Source organism: Lithobates pipiens, unplaced genomic scaffold, assembly GCF_037356315.1.
Source record: "Lithobates pipiens isolate NorthernLeopardFrog02 unplaced genomic scaffold, aLitPip1_a1.2 Scaffold_19, whole genome shotgun sequence".
In the NCBI taxonomy this organism is placed as follows: Eukaryota; Metazoa; Chordata; class Amphibia; order Anura; family Ranidae; genus Lithobates; species Lithobates pipiens.
Window position 1 is genome coordinate 526,946,379 of NW_027507764.1, and position 22,496 is coordinate 526,968,874.

The 22,496-nt window shown below is 45.5% G+C and overlaps 1 protein-coding gene across 1 annotated transcript in view; it reads right to left on the bottom strand.

Annotated features, from left to right (window-relative positions):
- The window catches only part of SSRP1 (structure specific recognition protein 1), a 196,805-nt gene that overhangs the window by 127,429 nt on the left and 46,880 nt on the right, over positions 1-22,496 (bottom strand). Inside the window, 2 exon segments of the mRNA XM_077493187.1 lie at positions 4,375-4,581; positions 4,583-4,606. Coding sequence (XP_077349313.1) covers positions 4,375-4,581; positions 4,583-4,606 — 231 coding nt within the window.

Consider the following 22,496-nt stretch of genomic DNA (forward strand, 5'->3'; position numbering starts at 1 on the left):
AGCAACAGTGCTGTATCGCAAAAAATTGGCCTGGTCATTTAGGTGGGTAAAATCTTTGGCGCCAACATGGTAAGTAACGCCCTTGTTATAATCAACTGTCTGCTGACACCCGTTAATAATTAGACTTGCCTGTAGTTGAATTCTTGTTAATTAGGATTTTGTTAAAAATTTAGCTTTGCTCTTAAGACTTTCATTGGGGTGTATTCATTTTTTTCAACATGGTCTTGAATGAATGTGTTAGGAAAAATACATTATGTGCAAATTAGCAATCTTGGTTGCAATCAATGGCCCACATTTGTGGAAGTATTTTGTAGTATAGCGTCTCACAGAACATGTCAATTCTGAAAGTAAAAGGTTTTCTGACAAATCTGTTGGGCTGTACTCAACAGCTGCAATCAAAATCATCCAGATACAGATTCACCACACGTTATAAACCCAGAATTGTTGAGCCGTCACACTTTAACCACTTAACCACTTGCCGACCGCCGCACGCCGATGTACGTCGGCAGAATGGCACGGGCAGGCATAAGGGCTTACATGTACGTCCTTGCCTGCCCGCCGGTCGGGGGCCCGATCGGGCCCCCGCCCGGTGCCTGCGGCGGTCGGTATTCGTTCGGGAGCGATCCCGGACGAGGGGACGGCCATTCATTCATGGCCACCCCCTCTCGATCGCTCCCCGGCGAATGAAAATGTCCGGTGACATCACTTCCTCTCCTGTAATGTAAACACAGGAGAGGAAAGTGATGTATTCTCTCCTCCGTGTCGGTAGTTTTCGTTTCCGGCACCGAGGAGAGAGGTTCGGTGAGTTGCACCAACACACCACACATACAGTAGAACATGCCAGGCACACTCACAGCCCCCCTTTACCCCGATCACCCCCCAATTACCCCTGCCCCCCAGTCACAGTGACACCAATTGCTTTTTTTTTTTTTTTTGCATTGGTGTCATTTGTGACTGTAGTAACTGTTAGGGCAGTTAGGGTTAGCCCCCTTTAGTTCTAATGTGCCCCCTAACCCCCCAATAAAGGTTTAACCCCGTGATCACCCCCGTCGCCAGTGTCACTAAGGCTGGGTTCACATTGCAGCGGTTATGAGAACGAATGTGATTCGCACCGCACTGCAGTGCAAATCACATCCGATCTCTGTGCGATTCGAGTTCAGCCATACAGATAGTATGGCTGAATTCGTGTCGCACCCGCCGCAAATTCGCACGGGACCCTTTTTTTGGCCCGCAGCAGAATCGGATCGCATGGGTGTTCACACCATGCGATCCGAGTTTGCAGATCGCACTGCGATATGCGAACTGATCTGGGGGTGTCATTAACATTTCACCGACACTCCCAGCAGTTCGCATAGGGCAGTGTGAACTGCCGCCGGGAAGCATGCGATGCGGGAACCCGCCGCGGATTCATGGCGTTCCCGCATCGCTCCAGTGTGAACCCAGCCTAATAAGCGATAGTTTTTCTGATCGCTGTATTAGTGTCACAGGTGACGCTTGTTAGGCAGGGTAGGTATTTAGGTTCGCCGCAGCTTTTTATAGCGCCAGGGACCCCCATATACTACCGCATAAAGCCCCCTGATTGCCCCCTAGTTAACCCTTTCACCAGTGATCACCATATAACTGTTACAGGTGACGCTGGTTGGTTAGTTATTTTTTTTATAGTTTCAGGGCACCCGCCATTTTATTACCTTTGAGTCTCACTAGTGTACCCCTAAATTTAGGGGTGTCTACTTTCCAAAATGGGGTCATTTGGGGGGGTTTGTGCCATCTTGGCATTTTATGGCCTTCAAAACTGTAACGCCCTTAGAAAGCCTGAAGGCGGTGCTTGGTTTTCGGGGCCCCGTACGCGGCTAGGCTCCCAAAAAGTCCCACATATGTGGTATCCCCGTACTCAGGAGAAGCAGCAGAATTTATTTTGGGGTGTCATTTCACATATGCCCCTAGCATGTGTGAGCAATATATCATTTAGTGACAACTTTGTGTAAAAAAAAATAATAATTATTTTTTTGTCATTATTCAATCGCTTGAGGCAAAAAAATAAAATATTCAATGGGCTCAACATGCCACTTATCAATTTCCTTAGGGGGTCTACTTTCCAAAATGGGGTCATTTGGGGGGGGTTTGTACTGCCCTGCCATTTTAGCACCTCAAGAAATGAAATAGGCAGTCGTAAACTAAAGCTGCGTAAATTCCAGAAAACGTAACCTTAGTTTGTAGATGTGACAACTTTGCGCAAACCAATAAATATACAATTATTGACTTTTTTTTTTAACAAAGACATGTGGCTGAATACATTTTGGCCTAAATGTATGACTAAAATTGAGTTTATTGGATTTTTCTATAACAAAAAGTAGAAAATATTATTTTTTTTTCAAAATTTGCGGTCTTTTTACGTTTATATCGCAAAAAAATAAAAAAATCGCAGAGGCAATCAAATACCATCAAAAGAAAGCTCTATTTGTGGGAAGAAAAGGACGCAAATTTTGTTTGGGTACAACATTGCATGACCGCGCAATTACCAGTTAAAGCAGCGCAGTGCCAAATTGTAAAAAGACCTCTGGTCATTTACCAGCAAAATGGTCCGGTCTGAAGGTGGTTAAGGACCAGGCCTCTTTTTCAGACTTGGTGTTTACATGTTTAAAACAGTTTTTTTTGCTAGAAAATTACTTGGAACCCCCAACATTTTATATTGTTTTTTTTCTAACACCCTAGAAAATAAAATGGCGGTCATTGAAATACTTTTTTTCACACCGTATTTGCGCAGCGGTCTTACAAGCGCACTTTTTTGGAAAAAATGCACTTTTTTGAATAAAAAAAAATAAGACAACAGTAAAATTAGCCCAATTTTTTTTTATATTGTGAAAAAATAATGGTACGCTGAGTAAATTGATACCCAACATGTCACGCTTCAAAATTGCGCCCGCTCGTGGAATGGCGTCAAACTTTTAGCCTCAAAAATCTCCATAAGCGACATTTAAAAATTCTACAGGTTGCATTTTTTGCGTTACAGAGGAGGTCTAGGGCTAGAAATTATTGCTCTACCGATCGCGGCAATACCTCACATGTGTGGTTTGACCACAGTTTTCATATGCGGGCGCTACTCACGTATGCGCTCGCTTCTGTGCGCAAGCTCATCGTGATGGGGTGTTTTTAAAATTTTTATTTTTTTTCTTATTTATTTTAATTGATTTTATTTATTTTTACACTGTTTAAAAAAAAAAAAATGGATCACTTTCATTCCTATTACAAGGAATGTAAACATCCCTTGTAATAGAAAAAAGCATGACAGGTCCTCTTTAAATATGAGATCTGGGGTCAAAAAGTCCTCAGATCTCATATTTGGGCTAAAATGCAAAAAAAAAAAGAAAAAAAAAAAAGAAAAGAAAAGAAAATCTGACATTTAAAAAAAAATATACCTTTAAGAGGTATGGGCGGAAGTGACCTTTTGATGTCGCTTCCGCCCTCCTATGGTATAGAGACGAGTGGGGGCCATCTTAGCCTCAATTATCTCTATGCCCAGCAGATGAAAGGAGCCGATCGCCTCCGCCACTCCCGACGGCTCCGGTAAGCGGCGGAAGGTGCGGGAGGGGGGGTGGCACCTCTCCCGCCGCCGACAGCGGAATCCGCCGCGGAGACCACCGTTACCGTACAGCCGACCGCCGCCTGAAGAGACGGATATCTCGGTTGTGGCAGCAGCTGCTGCCGTTACCAAGATATCCCTCTTCAAAAATAGCACGTACATCGTCGTGCGGCGGTCGGCAAGTGGTTAAATAAAAGTGAAAATCAAATGACTCAAACACCAAAAAGTGGAACAAAGTCCTGTTCAGGCTAAAGTGAAGCCTGAAATCTTCTGTGACACACCTTTTGAACCCATCACTAACAGCCATATCAGCTGCTAACATCATTACATGCACTAGACCTAGCTGCCTCACTTGTATACAATGCAAGCACTTTTCCATTCTAGAAAAAAAAAAGTAACGATTTTACATTGCGAGACTTTGCATTAGCACTACATTGTGACATTGGCTGAGCAAGGCAGAACATTTTAGATGGATCCTGCTGTGCATTCAAGTGGTACTGGGTTGCTTCAGGTGGATCATTTGCAGTTTCCCTGAGATGCATTGGGCAAGACAGACCTCATCAAGTGGGGTCCCATTTTCTGGTACGCAGCTGAAATTACCATTGGTGGTGGATTCACAAGGTGTCAAGGAAGATTTCAAGCTTCACTTTAGCATGAAGTGGACTTTGTTTATTACACTTATTGTTTGAATAATTTGATTTTCACTTTTATTTAAAGAGAAAGCACAAAAATCCTGTCTATTTCTACAAAAAGGCAAATTAAGTTGCATAAAAAAGGCACTGAAAGCATCTTACCACAAAGAACATCTGTCTTTGATCCTTGTGTGGAAGAAGGAAGAGACGTAGAACTGTTGTGTATGGAATTTTATAGTCAAATGTTTTTCCATGCAGGTGAAGGAAGGTGGGGTAGATTCGGATGTCATAACGACCGCGTGGAGTAAGGCATTGCAGTTCTCGGAATATACAAACTGCATCCCCTGTTGCTTGAATCACATCTGCCTTGGGACAGCACATTCTGAGCAAATGCCTAAACAAAAAGTAGAAGGATTAAAGGCTTGTAAAGGTTTTATCCAGCATATCATCTTGTAGATCTGCGCAAACGTCATACCATAGCTGGATTTTTATTTTTTGTTCTTTGATCCGCTAGCTGGCTGTTTAACTGGTTCCCGACCGGCTCACATGCATTTACAGGGGCAGAATGGTTCCCCTGTGCCAGAGCACATGCCCACTGCACGGCAAGGGACCTGATGCATGTGGCCGGCGATCACGCGCATGAGCGCCAGCATGGGAATATGTGTGTGTGTGTGTGTGTAAACACACAAATCCCTGTGCTTGTGAGAAGAGACATGTCGTTTGTTCCTAGTACAAACAGTAGTAGAACAGCAATCTGTCCCCACTCCTACTCAGTCCTATCCTCATACAGTTAGAACACACATTTAACCCCTTGATCGCCCCCTAGTATTAATCCCTTCCCTGCTAGTGTCATTTACACAGGAAATTTGTTTAAAAACATTTTTGGGGATATTATAGCAGAAAATATAGTTGCTTTTCAAAGTTGTCGCTCTTGTGTATAGTGCAAAAAAAAAAAAAAATCAGGAGGTGATCAAATAGTACCAAAAGAATGCTTTTATTTGTGGGGGGAAAAAAGGGACGTACATTTAAATTGGGTACAGCATTGCATGACCGCTCAATTACCAGTTAAATCAACACAGTGCCAAATTGTAAAAAGTGGTCAGAAAGGAGTAAAACCTTCTGGGGCTGAAATGGTTAACCACTTGCCAACCACCAGCATAGCACATTTACTGCTACAGGGCAGCCGTGCAGAATCAAGAATTATACGCACAGGCGCACGATTCTGCACTTCCGGGTTTTGGGCTCAAGTGTGTGCCTCCGGCTCGCTCCTGCTGTGATTTTACACAGCAGGAGCAGATCAGGGGATCCCTCAGACCTGATGTCCACCCACACCCACTGATCTTTAGGCAGACTGCCATTCTAAATACCGAGCCATGCCTTCCACTAGTAAAAGCACTGGACCCACTACACTGAAACATTAGCTAGGCACACAGTTAACCCTTTGATCGCGCCTGATGTTAACCCCTACACTGCAAGTGAAAATATTATATATACACACATACACACACATATAATATTTTTAGCACCGATCAAACTAAGGTCACTGGTCGACCAAAAAAAAAAAAAAAAAGTTTCAAGTGTCAGTAAGGTGTCCGATTTTTCCGCAGCAATATCGCAGTCCACCATAAGTCGCTGATCGTCACCATTAGTAAAAGAAAAAATAAATAAATCCCATAGTTTGTAGACGCTATAACTTTTGCGCAAACCAATCAATATCCACGTACTGGGATTTTTATGTAGCAGAATACATATTCGCCTAAATTGATGTAGATTTGATGTTTTACTTTTTTTTTTTAAAGCCAAAAGTAAAACACGCTTTTTTTCTTCAAAATTGAGAAACATTTATAGCGCAAAACAAAAAAAACGCAGCGGTGATCAAATACCACCAAAAGAAAGGTCTGGGGTGTTAAACCTTTCGGAGGTCAAGTGGTTAAACAATTCTCCCATTTATACATTTGAGGTGGATAAAGGACTCTTCAGAATACATTGATCAGTGCTGCAAGAACAAAACATTTAATGAAATTCTCGTTCTTGAGAAGTTGATCATTAGCTCAACTTTTCACAAATGGGAATGGCCAGAGATGGCAATTCGACTGATTCCTGCTGAACTGGACAAATTTTGATCTATGGCCAACTCGAGTCAAGTTTTAAGATGGCATTTTAAAACTGCTCCATTGTGTTACAGTACAGCAGGCTGTAAACACTAGCAAGCCATTCAAACCTGTGGTATGCTTTAAGAAACACATCAGTCTATTGTTTTGAAAAGTGAAGGTTATCCTATGTTTCATACTGTCTTGTCCAATACTGCCTTGGTAGCAGAGAGATATACTTAAAGTGGTTCTGCACCTTAAAAAAAAAAAATATTAAAAGCCAGCAGCTATAAATGTTGCAGCTGCTGACTTAATAAATTGACACTTACCTGTCCCAGGATCCAACGATTTTGGCGGCAGATGAAGAGCAATCGCTCGTCTCTCTGCTGCCCCCGCTGCCATCCTCTGTCAGGGAATCAGGAAGCGAAGCATAGTGGCTTCACTGCCTGGTTCCCTACTGCGCATGCGCAAGTCGCGCTGCGCATTTCTGCTGGTCTCCGCTGTGTCCTGAGAACTGTGTGTTTCCCAGAACACAACGGGGGGGGTCATCTGCGGTGGTCTTGTCCCGGAAGTGGGTGCAGATACCTGGATTATCATGGATAATACCTGGATCAGATGAGCGGAACTTCCACTTCAGGGTGGAGGACCGCTTTAACTATAACAAAACAAAAAGACCCAGCTGTGCAAGTGCACAACGAGACAGCAGGTAATATAAAGTACTGAACAGATAATTTTTCTAGGTAAATATTTCTCATATCGTCTTCCAGGACAGCCTTTGAGATATAGGGCTCCTCCCTCCGGGACAGGAAACACGTCAAGCCAATCAAATAAAAGGTGTGGTCCTCGAGACCCTCCTCAGTTTTTGTGTTTCCTGCCGGACGGGAAGGAGCACGTTGGAACTGGTAAGGGGAGCTCCTTCTCAGGGGTTGGTCCTGGGGGGGAGCACCTGGTGGACCTGACCCTTAGCACCCCTCGGTCCGTTCGGAGGGAGGAGTGGGTAGCTATCAGTCCCCGCTGCCATTTAAACGTTCGGAGAGAACGGGACCCCGATGGGCGGCAATCTCCCCCCTCTGTAGCGCTAACTGCTCGTACCTGTCGGTCGGAAGGCGGGCGAGAGACGTTCGTTTCACCGGCTGGCGTTCGGGTACTGTGAGCGGTGCGTTCGTAAGTAACGCACGGCGTCGGGGCGGAGTCTTTGCGTTCCGGCATCCGGAAGTGGGAGAGACGCACTTCCGCCGGATTCGCGTCATCAGGGGGCGCCGCAGGGCCTGTTTCAGTCCTTTGGGCGCGGCGGTGTGACTACAGGGTTGCCTGGAGCGGTGTGAAGGCTCAGAGAGACTGAGTGAGACACAGGAACCATGGAGAGAACAGTTGTGCAGGTGGACTCCGGTTCAACAGGCTCCAGTACCTCTCAGGTAAGCTTGGTGAGGGCAGACCAGGACTTACACTGGGGGGTGGAGGGGTCACTCTGACCTTAGTACCTTCCCGGGGTGGAGAACCTGCTGGTGAAGGGGGGCACTTCCTAGGCAGACCCTAGAAGCACAGTGGTGTGGTCAGGGGTGGTATTGTAATGGGACCCTGTTTTTTCGTTGTTTTTTAGGTCAAACAGGACAGAGCCCAGATACCTTTGCCCAGAAGGAAATGTGCCGTGTGCGGGGCTAAGTTAGGCACCGGTTGGGAGAAGCCGCTTTGCCCGGATTGCGTCAGTAGCCTGGTGAAAGAGGACTCGGTGGCAGCTTGTCACAATGTTTTGACGTCCGTGAAGGATGAGATAGCATCCACCTTCCAGTCATTTAAAAGCATGATGGATAGGGTGCAGGGTCCTTCTGTCACTTTACCCAGGGCCGTGAGTATGCCCTCCTTATCCGAACCAAGTCAGGAGGAGGAGGTGGATAGGGAGAGGTTACCTAGGTCATTAGCCTCCTCTAGGACAGAGTCTACTTCTGAGTCAGAGGGGGAGGAAGAGTCCATTAGATCAGCCAGATACAAGCTGTCTTTGGACGATGTGGGTGACCTCCTCAAGGCTATATATGACACTTTAGAGATCAGGGAAGAACAGGTCCAGCTTTCAAAACACGACATGATGTATCAGGGGTCGAGTGTGATGAAAGACAGGGTATTCCCCGTCTATAAATCGCTAGTTGAGGCGATTCTGCTGGAGTGGGAACAACCGGAAAAAAGGCCATTTTTTTCAGGTAGCCTTAGAAGGAGGTTCCCTTTTGAGACGGATGCGGTGCATCCCTGGAACAAGGTTCCCAAATTGGATGCTCCCTTGGCTAAAGTCTCTAAGAAGACAGATTTGGCCTTTGATGATATGGGTTCACTCAGGGATCCTATGGATAAGAGGGGAGATGTGCTGCTTAAGAGGGCCTGGGATGCCTCTTCCATTGGGCTTAAACCAGCCTTAGCAGCTACCTGTGTGGCCAGAAACTTAGAGTGTTGGCTTACACAGTTACAATCGCATATTTCTGCGGGCACTTCTAGGCAACAGCTGTTGAAGTCTTTTCCGCTACTGTTCAAGGCTGTGGGGTTTTTGGCCGATGCCTCTGCAGAATCAGTCAAATTGGCTGCTAGATCTGCTGCACTAGTGAACGCTGCCAGAAGGGCCGTTTGGCTTAAAACCTGGTCAGGGGACGCAGCTTCAAAATTGAAGTTATGTGGATTACCCTTTTCAGGGGACCATTTGTTCGGACCCGGCCTGCAAGAGGCGTTAGAGCGCACGCAGGATAGAAAGAAAGCTTTCCCAGAAAGGAAAAAAAGAGACCTGAGGGGAAACGCCTTTTTCGAGGCCCTAGGCAACAGGAAAGGGAGGTTCGCCCCAAAAAGAATTGGACGGGTCACAAGGGAAGGGGCAGAGGAGGAATCTTATTCAATCCTCCTCAACCCTCCCCTAAAAACCAGTGACTCCTGCGTCCCGGTGGGAGGAAGACTGGGGAAGTTCCTCCCACAATGGGATGCTTCAACCGAAAGTCCGTTCATTCGAGATGTAATAAGGAACGGCTACAGGTTGGAGTTTGGTTCAGTTCCCCTCCCAAATTTTCAAGTAACAAGGTTACCAAGGGACCAAGAGAAGGCAGAGGCTTTGGGTCTTCTTCTGGGGGATCTGGTGGACCAAGAAGTACTGGTGCAGGTGCCTCAGGAGGAGCGAGGCTTGGGGGTTTACTCCCTCGTATTCGTGGTAAAGAAACCTTCGGGAAAGTTCAGGCTAATACTGAATCTCCGCCCCCTGAACAGATTCATAAAATACAAATGGTTCCGGATGGAATCAATCTTCTCGGTAACCAAGTTCCTGTTTCAGGGCTGTCACATGGCCACCGTGGATCTCAGGGATGCATATTTGCATATCCCAATTCATCGGGAAACTCAGAGATTTCTCAGGTTGGCGGTGAGGTTGAACACGGGTGTGTTACACCTCCAGTTTCGAGCTCTCCCCTTCGGGCTTTCAGCCTCACCAAGGATTTTTAGAAAGGTTCTGGCAGAGGCACTGGCCCTATTAAGGCTCAAGGCTATAACAGTGATTCCATATCTGGACGATCTACTATTCATAGCCCAGTCGGCCAACAGCTGCAGAAGGATGTACAGGAGGCCTTGGGTTTCCTGCGCTCACTGGGGTGGCTAATAAACCAGGAAAAATCCCAGTTGACCCCCTCACAGGAGGTCCTGTATTTAGGATACAGGATTTCTTCAGTGGAGATGAGGGTATTTCTTCCTGCGGAGAAGATCAGCAAGCTAGAACAGGCAGTAGCCCAGCTTCAATCAGGTCGGGAAGCCCAGATCAGGGAGGTTATGAGAGTCCTGGGGTTGATGACATCATGCTTTCCAGCGGTGGCCTGGGCAAGGCATCATCAGCGTCCTTTACAGAGACTCATGCTCCGTTATTGGGATGGCAGGCAGCAGAGCCTGGATCAGGTTATGCCCCTATCCTCGGCAGTCAGGAGGTCTCTGTGGTGGTGGCGGGCCCAGGTCAACCTAGACAAGGGGCTTCCCTGGTCCCCACAAGCTACGGTGGTGGTCACAACCGATGCCAGTGCGCTGGGTTGGGGTGCCCACCTAGAAGGAATCTTAGCCCAAGGTACCTGGTCGAACCTAGAGACAGGTCGTTCCTCAAACCAGAAGGAGCTTCTGGCGGTTTGGAAGGCTATAGAAACCTTCCAGTCCCAGTTACAGGGCAGGGACCTGCAAGTTTGTTCAGACAATGTGGCAGCAGTAGCCTACCTGAACAAGCAAGGGGGAACCAGAAGCCCCGCGCTGCAGGTAATTGCGGACAGAATCTTCTGCTGGGCAGAGAAGAACTTGTCCTCAATATCAGCCATTCACCTGAAGGGAACTCAGAATTTGCTGGCCGACTTTCTCAGTCGCCAGAAGATAGGTCAGGACGAGTGGTCCCTCAACAAGGAAGTGTTCGAGGAGATTGTGTCATGCTGGGGAAGGCCAGAAATAGACCTATTTGCAACAGAAGGCAACAGGAAGGTGACGCAATTTTTTTCGGTTCACCCACAGGATCGGGCCAGGGGGATAGACGCCCTTGCCAATCCATGGCTGTTCGGCCTGTGTTATGCCTTTCCTCCTGTAAGGATGGTGGCGGAGGTCCTGCAGAAGTTCCGATCGGAAGCTACGGACCTCATTTTAGTGGCTCCTTTTTGGCCAAGGAGACCCTGGTTTGCCAGCATAAAGAGATTGGCGGTTCATCCTCCGCTGTTTCTACCAGTCAGGGAGGATTTACTTTCCCAGGGGCCGATCCTGTATCCTCAGATAGAGAGGCTCAAGCTTGCGACCTGGTATCTGAAGAACAGATCTTAAGATCACAGGGTTTCTCAGAAAGAGTGGTTAAGACCTTGTTAGAATGCCGTAAACCAGTTACTAGGGCAATTTACGCCAAGGTAGGAAAGAGGTTTAATTCCTGGTTGCGAGAACAAGGGATTGCAAGTCCTGGGGTCCCGGCAGTCCTAGACTTTCTACAAGCATGGGTAGAGCTGGGCCTATCAGCACTCTAAAGGTACAGGTGGCGGCCTTAAGTGTTTTCCTTCAGTCCTCCCTTCAGCAGAATCCATTTGTCAGGAACTACTTCAAGGCTTTATCTAGATCCAGGCCTGTGAGAATGAAGACCTGTCCTACTTGGGATTTGGCCTTGGTTCTTAGGGCTTTGACCCAAGATCCATTTGAACCATTAGAGGGAGCATCACTTAAGTGGATGGTACTAAAGACTGTATTTTTGATAGTGATCACGTCAGCTAGAAGGGTCAGTGATCTGCAAGCGCTCTCGGTCAGAGAGCCATTTCTGTTAATTTTAGAGGACAGGGTAGTACTTAAGACTGACCCTAGTTTTCTTCCTAAAGTTGTGTCCACTTTTCATAGGACACAGGATATTATTTTACCAACATTTTTCTCAACCTCAGGCGAGGACGAGGCGAGATCTTTAAGTTTGTTAGACGTCAGGAGAAGTCTATTAATTTTTTTAGAAGCCACTAGGGTCTTCAGGAAGTCAGACTCACTTTTTAATTTTTCGGGCGCCCGCAAGGGCTGCAAGGCGTCCAAATCGTCTATCGCCAGGTGGATACGAATGGCGATAGTTAAAGCCTATGAGTTAGAGGGGAAGCAGGCACACTTAGTTAAGGCACACTCTACAAGGGCGGTTTCCGCATCGTGGGCAGAGAGGAAAGCAGCAACGTGGTCCAGCTACTCAACGTTTGCAAGACATTACCGTCTGGATTTATGGTCTGATAAAGAGCAGACTTTTGGACGTAAGGTCCTCCAAGCAGTGGTCCCGCCCTGAGAAGGTGAGCTCCTTGCTTATCTCAAAGGCTGTCCTGGAAGACGATATGAGAAAACCGGAGTTAGACTTACCGGTAACTCTTTTTCTAGGAGTCTTCCAGGACAGCCTGGTTTCCCACCCAAAGTTGTTTAAGTTGGACTAAGTAGTGAGGATGTGTACTAACGTGATTGTTAGTGTGTTATGTCTTTCAGAGCCTTCCGGCGGTTCTTGGAGTAAAACTGGGAGGGCCTGGAGGGCCACACCTTTTATTTGATTGGCTTGACGTGTTTCCTGTCCTGGAGGGAGGAGCCCTATATCTCAAAGGCTGTCCTGGAAGACTTCTAGAAAAAGAGTTACCGGTAAGTCTAACTCCGGTTTTCTAAAAGGTGCTATTGACATCAAATGTTCACCAATTGCCGTTAACAACCCATGCAAACCATACAAAGAAAGCAAAACAAATATGTTCAGTAATTAAGTGGTGTGTAACAAAATGGAATGACACAGGGAAGTCATGTTGGTTTTCCACCAATCAGCTAGTACCATCGTTAAGCTGCCAATAAAAATTAGGAATAACTGTCTGGCTACAATCTGGCTAAGTTCTTTAAAGACTCTCTAGTATAAGCCATCCAGTCCTAGTGATTAGTTTGTATTAAATTTTTCAAGTCAAATTTTTGACACTGGCTTCTCTTAGGCACAAGGGTACATTCTGTGACTTGTTATTCAATTTTTTTACACATAACTTAACCAGTTGCCGACCGCCGCACGACGATGTACGTCGACAGAATGGCACGGGCAGGCATATGGGCGTGCATGTACGTCCCTGCCTTCACGCGGGAGGGGGGCCCGATCGGGGGACCCCCCCCCCCCCGGTGCCAGCGGCGGTCGGAATCCGTTCAGGAGCGATCTAGGATGAGGGGGCGGCCATTCGTTCATGGCCACCCCCTCGCGATCGCTCCTGACGAATGGAAGTGCAGCGTGACATCACTTCCTCTCCTGTAATGTAAACACGGGCAGAGGAAGTGATGTAATCTCTCCTCCATGTCGGTATTTTTCGTTCCGGCACCGAGGAGAGAGGATCGGTGAGTTGCACCAACACTACACAATACAGTAGAACATGGCAGGCACACTCTCACCCCCCCTTCACCCCCCCAATCACCCCTGCACCCCCAGTCACAGTGACACCAATTGCATTTTTTTTTTTTTTTGCATTGGTGTCATTTGTGACTGTAATAACTGTTAGGGCAGTTAGGGTTAGCCCCCTTTAGTTCTAGGGTACCCCCCTAACCCCCCCAATAAAGGTTTAACCCCGTGATCACCCCCCGTCGCCAGTGTCACTAAGGCTGGGTTCACATTGCAGCGGTTTATGAGAACGGATGTGATTCGCACCGCACTGCAGTGCAAATCACATCCGATCTCTGTGCGATTCGAGTTCAGCCATACAGATAGTATGGCTGAATTCGCATCGCACCCGCCGCAAACTTGCACGGGACCCTTTTTTTGGTCCGCAGCAGAATCGTATCGCATGGGTGTTCACACCATGCGATCCGATTCCTGTCCGAGTTTGCAGATCGCACTGCGATATGCGAACTGATCTGGGGGTGTCATTAACATTTCACTGACATTCCCAGCAGTTCGCATAGGGCAGTGTGATGCGGGAACCCGCCGCGGATTCATGGCGTTCCCGCATCGCTCCAGTGTGAACCCAGCCTAATAAGCGATCGTTTTTCTGATTGCTATATTAGTGTCACAGGTGACGCTAGTTAGGCAGGTATTTAGGTTCGCCTCAGCTTTTTATAGCGCCAGGGACCCCCATATACTACCGCATAAAGCCCCCTGATTGCCCCCTAGTTAACCCTTTCACCAGTGATCACAATATAACTGTTACAGGTGACGCTGGTTGGTTAGTTATTTTTTTTATAGTTTCAGGGCACCCGCCATTTATTACCTAATAAAGGTTTAACCCCCTGATCCCCCGGCGGGTGATATAAGTTTGAGGGTCAGATAAGGTCTGCGTCGCCCCAGGCAGCGTCAGGTTAGTGCCAGTACTGCTAACACCCACGCACAAAGCATACACCTCCCTTAGTAATATAGTATCTGATCAGATCTATATTAGCGTCACCAGCAGTTTAAGTTTCCTAAAACGTATTGTTGGCGGGATCAGCCCAGATACCTGCTAGCACCTGCGTTTAGCCCCTCCGCCAAGCCCAGCCCAGCCCAGCCCACCCAAGTGCAGTATCGATCGATCACTGTCACTTACAAAACACAACACACATAACTGCAGTGTTCGCAGAGTCAGGCCTGATCCCTGCGATCGCTAACAGTTTTTTTTGTAGCGTTTTGATACAGTCGCTGACAGCCTAGGTGCTTTTTTACCTTTGAGTCTCACTAGTGTACCCCTAAATTTAGGGGTGTCTACTTTCCAAAATGGGGTCATTTTGGGGGGGGGGGGGGGGGGTTGTGCCATCTTGGCATTTTATGGCCTTCAAAACTAATAGTTAGTGAGGAGTGAAGTCAAAAATTTACGCCCTTAGAAAGCCTGAAGGCGGTGCTTGGTTTTCGGGGCCCCGTACGCGGCTAGGCTCCCAAAAAGTCCCACATATACGTGGTATCCCCGTACTCAGGAGAAGCAGCAGAATTTATTTTGGGGTGTCATTTCACATATGCCCATAGCATGTGTGAGCAATATATCATTTAGTGACAACTTTGTGAAAAAAAATAAAAATAAAATGAATAAAAGTTTGTAATATTCCCGCAACTTGTGGCAAAATATAGAATATTCCATGGACTTAACATGCCTCTCAGCAAATAGCTTGGGGTGTCTACTTTCTATAATGGGGTCATTTGTGGGTGTTTTGTGCCATCTTGGCATTTTATGGCCTTCAAAACTGTGATAGGTAGTGAGGAGTAAGATTACAAATGTATGCCCTTAGAAATCCTTAAGGCGGTGCTTGGTTTTCGGGGCCCCGTACTAGGCTAGGCTAGGCTTCCAAAAAGTCAACCACATGTGGTATCCCCGTACTCAGGAGAAGCAGCAGAATGTATTTTGGGGTACAATTCCACATATAACCATGGCATGTGTGAGCAATGTATCATTTAGTGACAACTTTGTGTAAAAAAAAAATAAAAAAAAAAAAAAAAAAAAAAAGACCTCTGGTCATTGACCAGCAAAATGGTCCGGTCTGAAAGTGGTTAATTTCTGAACACATTAGTCTTGGTTACTGTATGTATGGATTGCATGGGTTATCGACATATGGTGAAAATGTCAATAGCACCTTAACGTGTTCAATACTTATTTTGCCTGCTGTAAGTGCATCATATCCAACAGTTAAAAAAAGGTTTTCATACATTCAGCTGGCTGCCTTGCCTAAGTGGTATTGCAAATATATTGGTGAATAAAACTGCAAATAAAAAGTTGGCAAGAGCAGCACCTTCCGTACAGCCTAACAGTTAAAAACCAGCTCCAAAATATCTTTAAGCGATCAGATGACCACTGTCTTCCACTGTGTTATTTTCCAAAACTGTGGGCGTGGTGAAGGGATGCTTAAAAAAATAAAAATAATAAACCTAAATCTTGTTTAGGACAGGACCACAACATTGCTGGGCATGTGAGGAGACAGACTTTCTCCAGTGGGAATGTAGAGCTGCAGGAGGAAGATTCCACGTCACTACGTACATGGCAGCTAGCAGATGTGAAATATTACAGCACTGTAAATTATCCCATAGGCAAAAAATCATCCCATGACTGGTGTAGATAATAAGAGGGATAGGATGAATAAGCAGTCCCTAAACCGGAAGGGTTTCTGGTGACGCCTGTCTATTGTCTACTCCCAGTGATCCTCATAGCACCAAACTGGCTCAAGTGGATGTGGTGCTCTAACCTGAAAAAACGTATCTACAGATCTACTATAAGACCGAATCTCATATCCTAAGGTCCAAATTACCAGCCTGTTTCACAGTGACTGACTGACAGCATGGCCTTTAAAGACCAAGTCTGATAAACAGGTCTCTATTTGGTAATACCCACACTGTTAAAAGCTAGGAAATCTACCAATGCAGACAGAAGACTTACTTTGCTTGGTGCAAGTAAGAAATTTTCACCAAAGGCAAACAGTCTGTGGGGAGAATCCTAACTTTTCTGAAGTCAGGCCTGAATCCGCATATGGCCTTGAATCACCTACAAGGGTCAAATCTCAGCCCTTGTGATCTTAGTCTAGGCCATAAATTCATTATCTAAGACTACCCTACAGGGTTTTTTTGAGTAGCCCTTCCTGTAAGCAACTCTGGAATCTGATATTAAAACTTCAGACATCTGACTTCAAAAGACCCCGGTTTGAACCCAGCTGGGATATTCCCCTTTCCACCTTTACCCAGGTTGTGATCCTATTTGGAGTCGACTTAGCGAAGTATGCGTTTGAGCATGCAGCTTTGGTTCTGTAAAAAAACAAAAAAACCCTAGCTGATCTTACACAAGGATAAGGTGGCATCAGCCTTTCCCCATAACCGAGAATTTTTCTTCTGTCTCACTCACCTTAAGCACATCAAAAAGAAATTTCCCTACACTGCCTAGATGTGCGGGTTTACCTCTCAGCTACTGCTGGAAAAGAGGATTCTCTGTCACTTATAATTCCCACAAAAGGAAACCAGCTTTGCAATCCACCATTTCTCTGTGGCATAGATGGATCAGGCAACTGCTTTATGCAGAAGATCCTTCAGGCAGTTCTTTGTTGCAGTCACTCCCTTTTTTTATGAGTATTGGTTTTTGAGTAGTGGTATTGGATTGCTAGCTTAGCCCACCAGCCTAGCTAACAAATGAAATCAACCAAGAGGTTTCTGGGTGCTCACTGCTTGTTACGCCCCCTCTCCTGAGCAATCTCAAAGCTCACACAGCACCCCCCCACCCCCCAAGCTGCCAGACAAATCTCTGATATCTAGTTTACACAGGTTCTAGAGCTGCAGCCTGCGATTCAGGGTAACAGAGAATGGAAACTGGTCAGCTTGTGTTGTGAATGACTACAGCTTTAATTAAGCTGGGTGGTAGCCCTTGTGACAAAGGATCCAGACAGTCTAGGTGGTCTCACAAGGAGCTTGCCAGGAGTTGGACGAGATACAAATATCACAACCTCCTAGGCCATTATATATAGAAGGCCATGCAATGAGAATCACCGAAATGCCTCCCATCTCGATCCTGCAGAGCAGCCAAGGAAGAAGCTTCAGAAGGAAAGGCATGGATCTAGTTGAACTGTCACCAGGGTATCTACTGAAAAGGTTCCCTAGGACCTAGAAACAAAACCTTAAACAGGGCTGTGCTTACTAGCAAGCTCAGTCACTCCATGCAATGAGATGGTCCAATCACTGAGATCTGAATATTCAGGTTCTCGCCAGAGCTCCCAGGGGCCTACACAGTCTGATAGTCACTAATGCTTGCCATACACTATAGGGAAAAAAAAAAAAAATCAACCGAAATCTGGACATTTAGACAGTTTGTTAGTTTTTCGGCCAGTTAATGGGCACAAAATTGATAATCTTTGGGGCGTTTTTGAGCCGAAATAACAAAGGGCAAGTTTGAAAATGTGTGCTGAACGAACGATAAATTGAAAGGTTAATGTGTTTCCCGTCCAAATTGTCTGCACAAAAAAAAAAAAAAAAAAAAAAAAAAGGAATCATTTATGTCCACTGAACGATTTATCGGTCATTACATGATGGCGTCATCGTTTGTGCTCACGGCCGAATGTTCGTTTTTCAAAAATGGGTTTGGCCGATTTTTTATTATAGTTTATGGCCAGCATAAGCAAAGTAAACTATTCTTTCAGAAGAAGGTTGTTCAAAATTCCACTACTGAACCAGGAAAATTAACAGGTTCAAGCATTACCCAAGATGCAGTGGAAAGAACCAAGAAAAAAAAAAAAAAGGAACAGAAAATAAAAGTTGCATACTCCCAGCAAAAAAATAAATAAAATAAATAAATAAATAAAAATCAGGTAGTGAAGAAGCATTTGGACGAAGGGAACACGCAATATGCATTTCAGAGCTCCCCAAAGACTAAGGTCTAAGGAAAAGCAATGACCGATCTGGCAGATGCCATGCAGGATTTTAGTGTGCCATGGAAGGTCATGAGACCCACTAGTTCCTGTACAGGTCAGACGCTTCCCTTAGCCATGATCCCAGGGGAGAGAAGCTGTTAGAGCAGTGTGAAGGTCCACCAATCCAGTGGAGACAAACCGAATTTTCAACCTGTGGCCTTTGGACATTCAGATGTTTTTTTGTTTCAAGTATTTGTATTCAGAGATCAAACATTGGACGAGTGAGAAAGAAACAGTAAAATCTGCCCATGAACCAACAGCATGGGAGATGATAAAAGTTATCTTGTGACCAAAGCACCTTAGACCAGGGGTTGACAAATTTGCTTGGAATCTAGGAGCCAGCTAAAAAAGTTAGGAGCCGGGTCCGTGACGGCGATCTGGACCTGTCCCTGGCCTGACATGGAGACGAGTGAGGGTAAGATAGCCGCCGCCCCCCCACCTGTCTCCAAGTCATTGCCCATAGCTCTTAGAGGGACATTTTATTTGTTTTATTTTTTTCAAATGACGATTTTTTTTTAAATTGCATTTTAGTGTAAATATGAGATGTGAGGTCTCTCTGACCCCAGATCTCTTATATAAGAGGACCTGTCATGCTTTTTTCTATTACAAGGGATTTTTACATTCCTTGTAATAGGAATAAAAGCGACACACATTTTTTTGTAAAAGAACAGTGAAAAAAGTAAAAATTATTATTTTTTTTTTTTTTAAATGCGCCCTGTCCCGCCAAGCTTGCGTGCAGAAGCGAACGCATATATGAAAGCGATGTTCAAACCACACATGTGAGGTATCGCTGCGATCAGTAGAGTAAGAGCAATAATTCTAGCCCCAGACCTCCTCTGTAACTCAAAACGTGCAACCTGTAGAATTTTTTAAATGTCGCCTTTGGAGAGTTTAAAGGGTAAAAGTTTGTCGCCATTCCATGAGCGGGCACAATTTTGAAGCATGACATGTTGGGTATCAAATTTACTCGGCGTAACATTATCTTTCACAATATAAAAAAAAATTGGGCTGACTTTACTGTTGCCTTATTTTTTTTTTATTAAATAAATTATTTTTCCCCCAAAAAAGTGCGCTTGTAAGTCCGCTGTGCAAATATGGTGTGACAGACATTATTGCAACGACCACCATTTTACTCTCTAGGGCAGGGCTCGACAAAAACCGGGCGCCAGGTCGCATTGGCGACTAGAAATAGCGACCTCGCGCCTGGGGCAGCACAGCTGGGGGTATCCTGTCTCTGTGGACCCCCCCCAGCGTGATCGCGTCGGGCCGTTCCGCCGGCGGCCGAAAATTTAGGCCGCGGCTTTGAGGCCTTCTGCGGTCCTATGATTCCTTATGGAATCTGGCGCCCTCTTGTGGTCGCTGTTGGTATGACAAACCAGCAATGCTAATTTCCTCTGCAAAGTTTCCTCTGCCTGTTTTATATTACCTGCCTCTTCTGCCCTTTATTAAGAACCCCCTAAACATTATATATATTTTTTATTCTAACACCCTAGAGAATAAAATGGTGGTTGTTGCAATACTGTCTGTCACACCGTATTTGTGCAGCAGACTTACAAGCGCACTTTTGTTGGGAAAAATAATTTAGTTAATAAAAAAATAAGACAACAGTAAAGTTAGCCCAATTTATTTTTTATATTGTGAAAGATAATGTTACGCCGAGTAAATTGATACCCAACATGTCACGCTTCAAAATTGCACCCGCTCATGGAATGGCGACAAACTTTTACCCTTTAAAATCTCCATAGGCGACGTTTAAAAAAATTCTACAGGTTGCACGTTTTGAGTTACAGAGGAGGTCTGGGGCTAGAATTATTGCTCTCACTCTACCGATCACGGCGCTACCTCCTATGTGTGGTTCGAACACCGATTTTATATGCGAGCAGGACAGGGCGCGTTTAAAAATTATTATTTTTTCTGCTTATTTTAACTTTTTTTTTTTTCCACTGTTCTTTTAAAAAAAATGTTGTGTCACTTTTATTCTTATTACAAGGAATGTAAAAATCCCTTGTAATAGAAAAAGCATGACAGGTCCTCTTAAATATGAGATCTGGGGTCAGAGAGACCTCGGATCTCATATTTACACTAAAATGCAATTGAAAAAAAAATTGTCATTTGGAAAAAAAAAATAAAAAATAAAAAAATAAAAAAAATGTCCCTCTAAGAGCTATGGGCAATGACTTGGAGACGGGGGGCGGCGACGGCGCTGCTATCTTCCCCTCACTCGTCTCCATGTCAGGCCAGGGACAGGTCCGGATCGCCGTCACGGACCTGGCTCCTAACTTTTTAAGCTGGAGCCTAGATTCCAAGCAAATTTGTCAACCCCTGCTCTAGGGTGTTAGAATTAAAAAAAAAAAAAAAAAAAAAAAAAGTGTGCGAGATATATATATATATATAATGTGTGTTGTGTTTAGGTGTTCCAAGTAAATGGAAGGAGATATCTCCATTAGCATTGCTGGTTGTAATTCCAACGGCCACCACAAGAGGGCGCCAGATTCCTGAAGGAATAGGATCACAGAAGGCCTCAAAGCCGGGGGCTCAATTACTGGCCTCCGGCGGCGCGGCCCAACGCAATCACGCCGGGGAGGTCCACGGAGACAGGATACCCCCAGCTGTGCTGCCCCAGGCGCCAGGTCGCTAATTCTAGTCGCCAATGCGACCTGGCGCCCGGGTTTTGTCGAGCCCTGCCTTAGACCATCATACAAACAATACGAAAGAGACCATATCTACAAGGAGTACTCGAGGACCCACTACAGAGCAGGAGGGGTTACTGACCGTTTTGTGACTAGGTTAACTTGGGGCACAATCAGTGAAACTGGAGGCGATAAAAGCCATCCCACTACTAGATCACCATTGACTGCAAACTATACTAGTGACGCAAATCCAACAAGGGTCACTCACAGACCAACAGGAGTAAACAGCTGAGCATTACACAAGGGCACTATAAGGCAATGTACAAATGGCATACAAGTGAGACAGAACCAACAAGGGCCAGAACAATCGCAGAGTGGTAGGGTTTAACGGTCATGCAAGAATAGGTCAGCACAGGCTGCTGTACTGCTGTACAGTATACAGAGAAATCATGAAGGAGGGTTACTCACAGACCACTGCAGAGCCGGAGGGACTAATGGCCACCTAGTCCCAGTTCATTATTGGCACTCATACAAAAACCATATACAGTGAAACATTATCAACAAGGGTTGCCCTTGCCCTTCCACTAAGTTGCAGTCCACGCAACAAGTGTTTTGGCGCTAAAAATGCAATGTGTTGCAGAATTCGGGGGGGGGGGGTAGTATAGTAAAGCACAAGGGGGTTTTCCAGAATAGGAAACCTTAGGTACTCATCAATGGTTGTCCCAGTGTTAGGTGCGCAAGGGTAACCTGAATAATATTTACCCTCCCAATGGGCATACCCCCTAAAGGTCTTCAGGGACAGGACTCCACCAGCAAATTGACCATGGCCCTGGACCTGTATAGCACTCTGCGACTACTCAACTATGTGCTAAGGTGAGAGCTAAACATCCAGGACCTGAAGCAACCTTAGAGACACAAAGTTTCAGCACCAAGCTGGAAGTTGCAAACATGTGTAGCAGCTAGCGGTCTTATGAAAAAAAAAAAAAAACTGAAAAAAGGAAAGGAAAGTTTCTCAGAGCAGGGAGAAAAATAGGATTTTTATAAAAGCTTACCGGTAAAATCATTTTCTTGGAGTACATCATGGAATACAGAGCCTATGTAATAAGGGTTATGGGCCACCTTCAGGTGTTGACACTGGTATACCCAATACAGGAAATTCACTCCCTTATATAACCCTTCCTCCTTCCAGGAGTACCTCAGTTTTTGTATCAAAGCAACCCCAAAAAGAGGTGAGACCTCTGTGTCCCATGATGTACTCCAAGAAAGGGATTTTACAGGCAAGTGGTTATAAAAATCCTATTTTCTTTATCGTGCAACATGGGACACAGAGCCTAATAACTTAATGGGACGTCCCATAGCAATGCTATTTTAGGGGAGGAAGAGACAACCCGTAGGGCATCCCCAGACCTGAGGACATACTGCTGCCTGCAGCACACTGCGCCCAAAGGTGATATCCTCATACTTTCTTGCATCCACCTGATAAAATTTTGTAAATGTATGTACTGAAGACCAAGTTGCAGCCTTGTAGATCTGAGCTATGGAGGCCTGGTGACACTGCCCAAGAAGCACTAACCGACCTGAGAGTCCACCTTAACTTGAAAGGGGTGAATCTTACCCCTTAAATAATACGTTTGAATTTCTTGTCGAATCCACTTAGCGATAGTGGATTTTGACGCTGCCTGTCATTTATTAGAACCCTCTGACAGAATAAATAAGACAGTCTTACGAATCT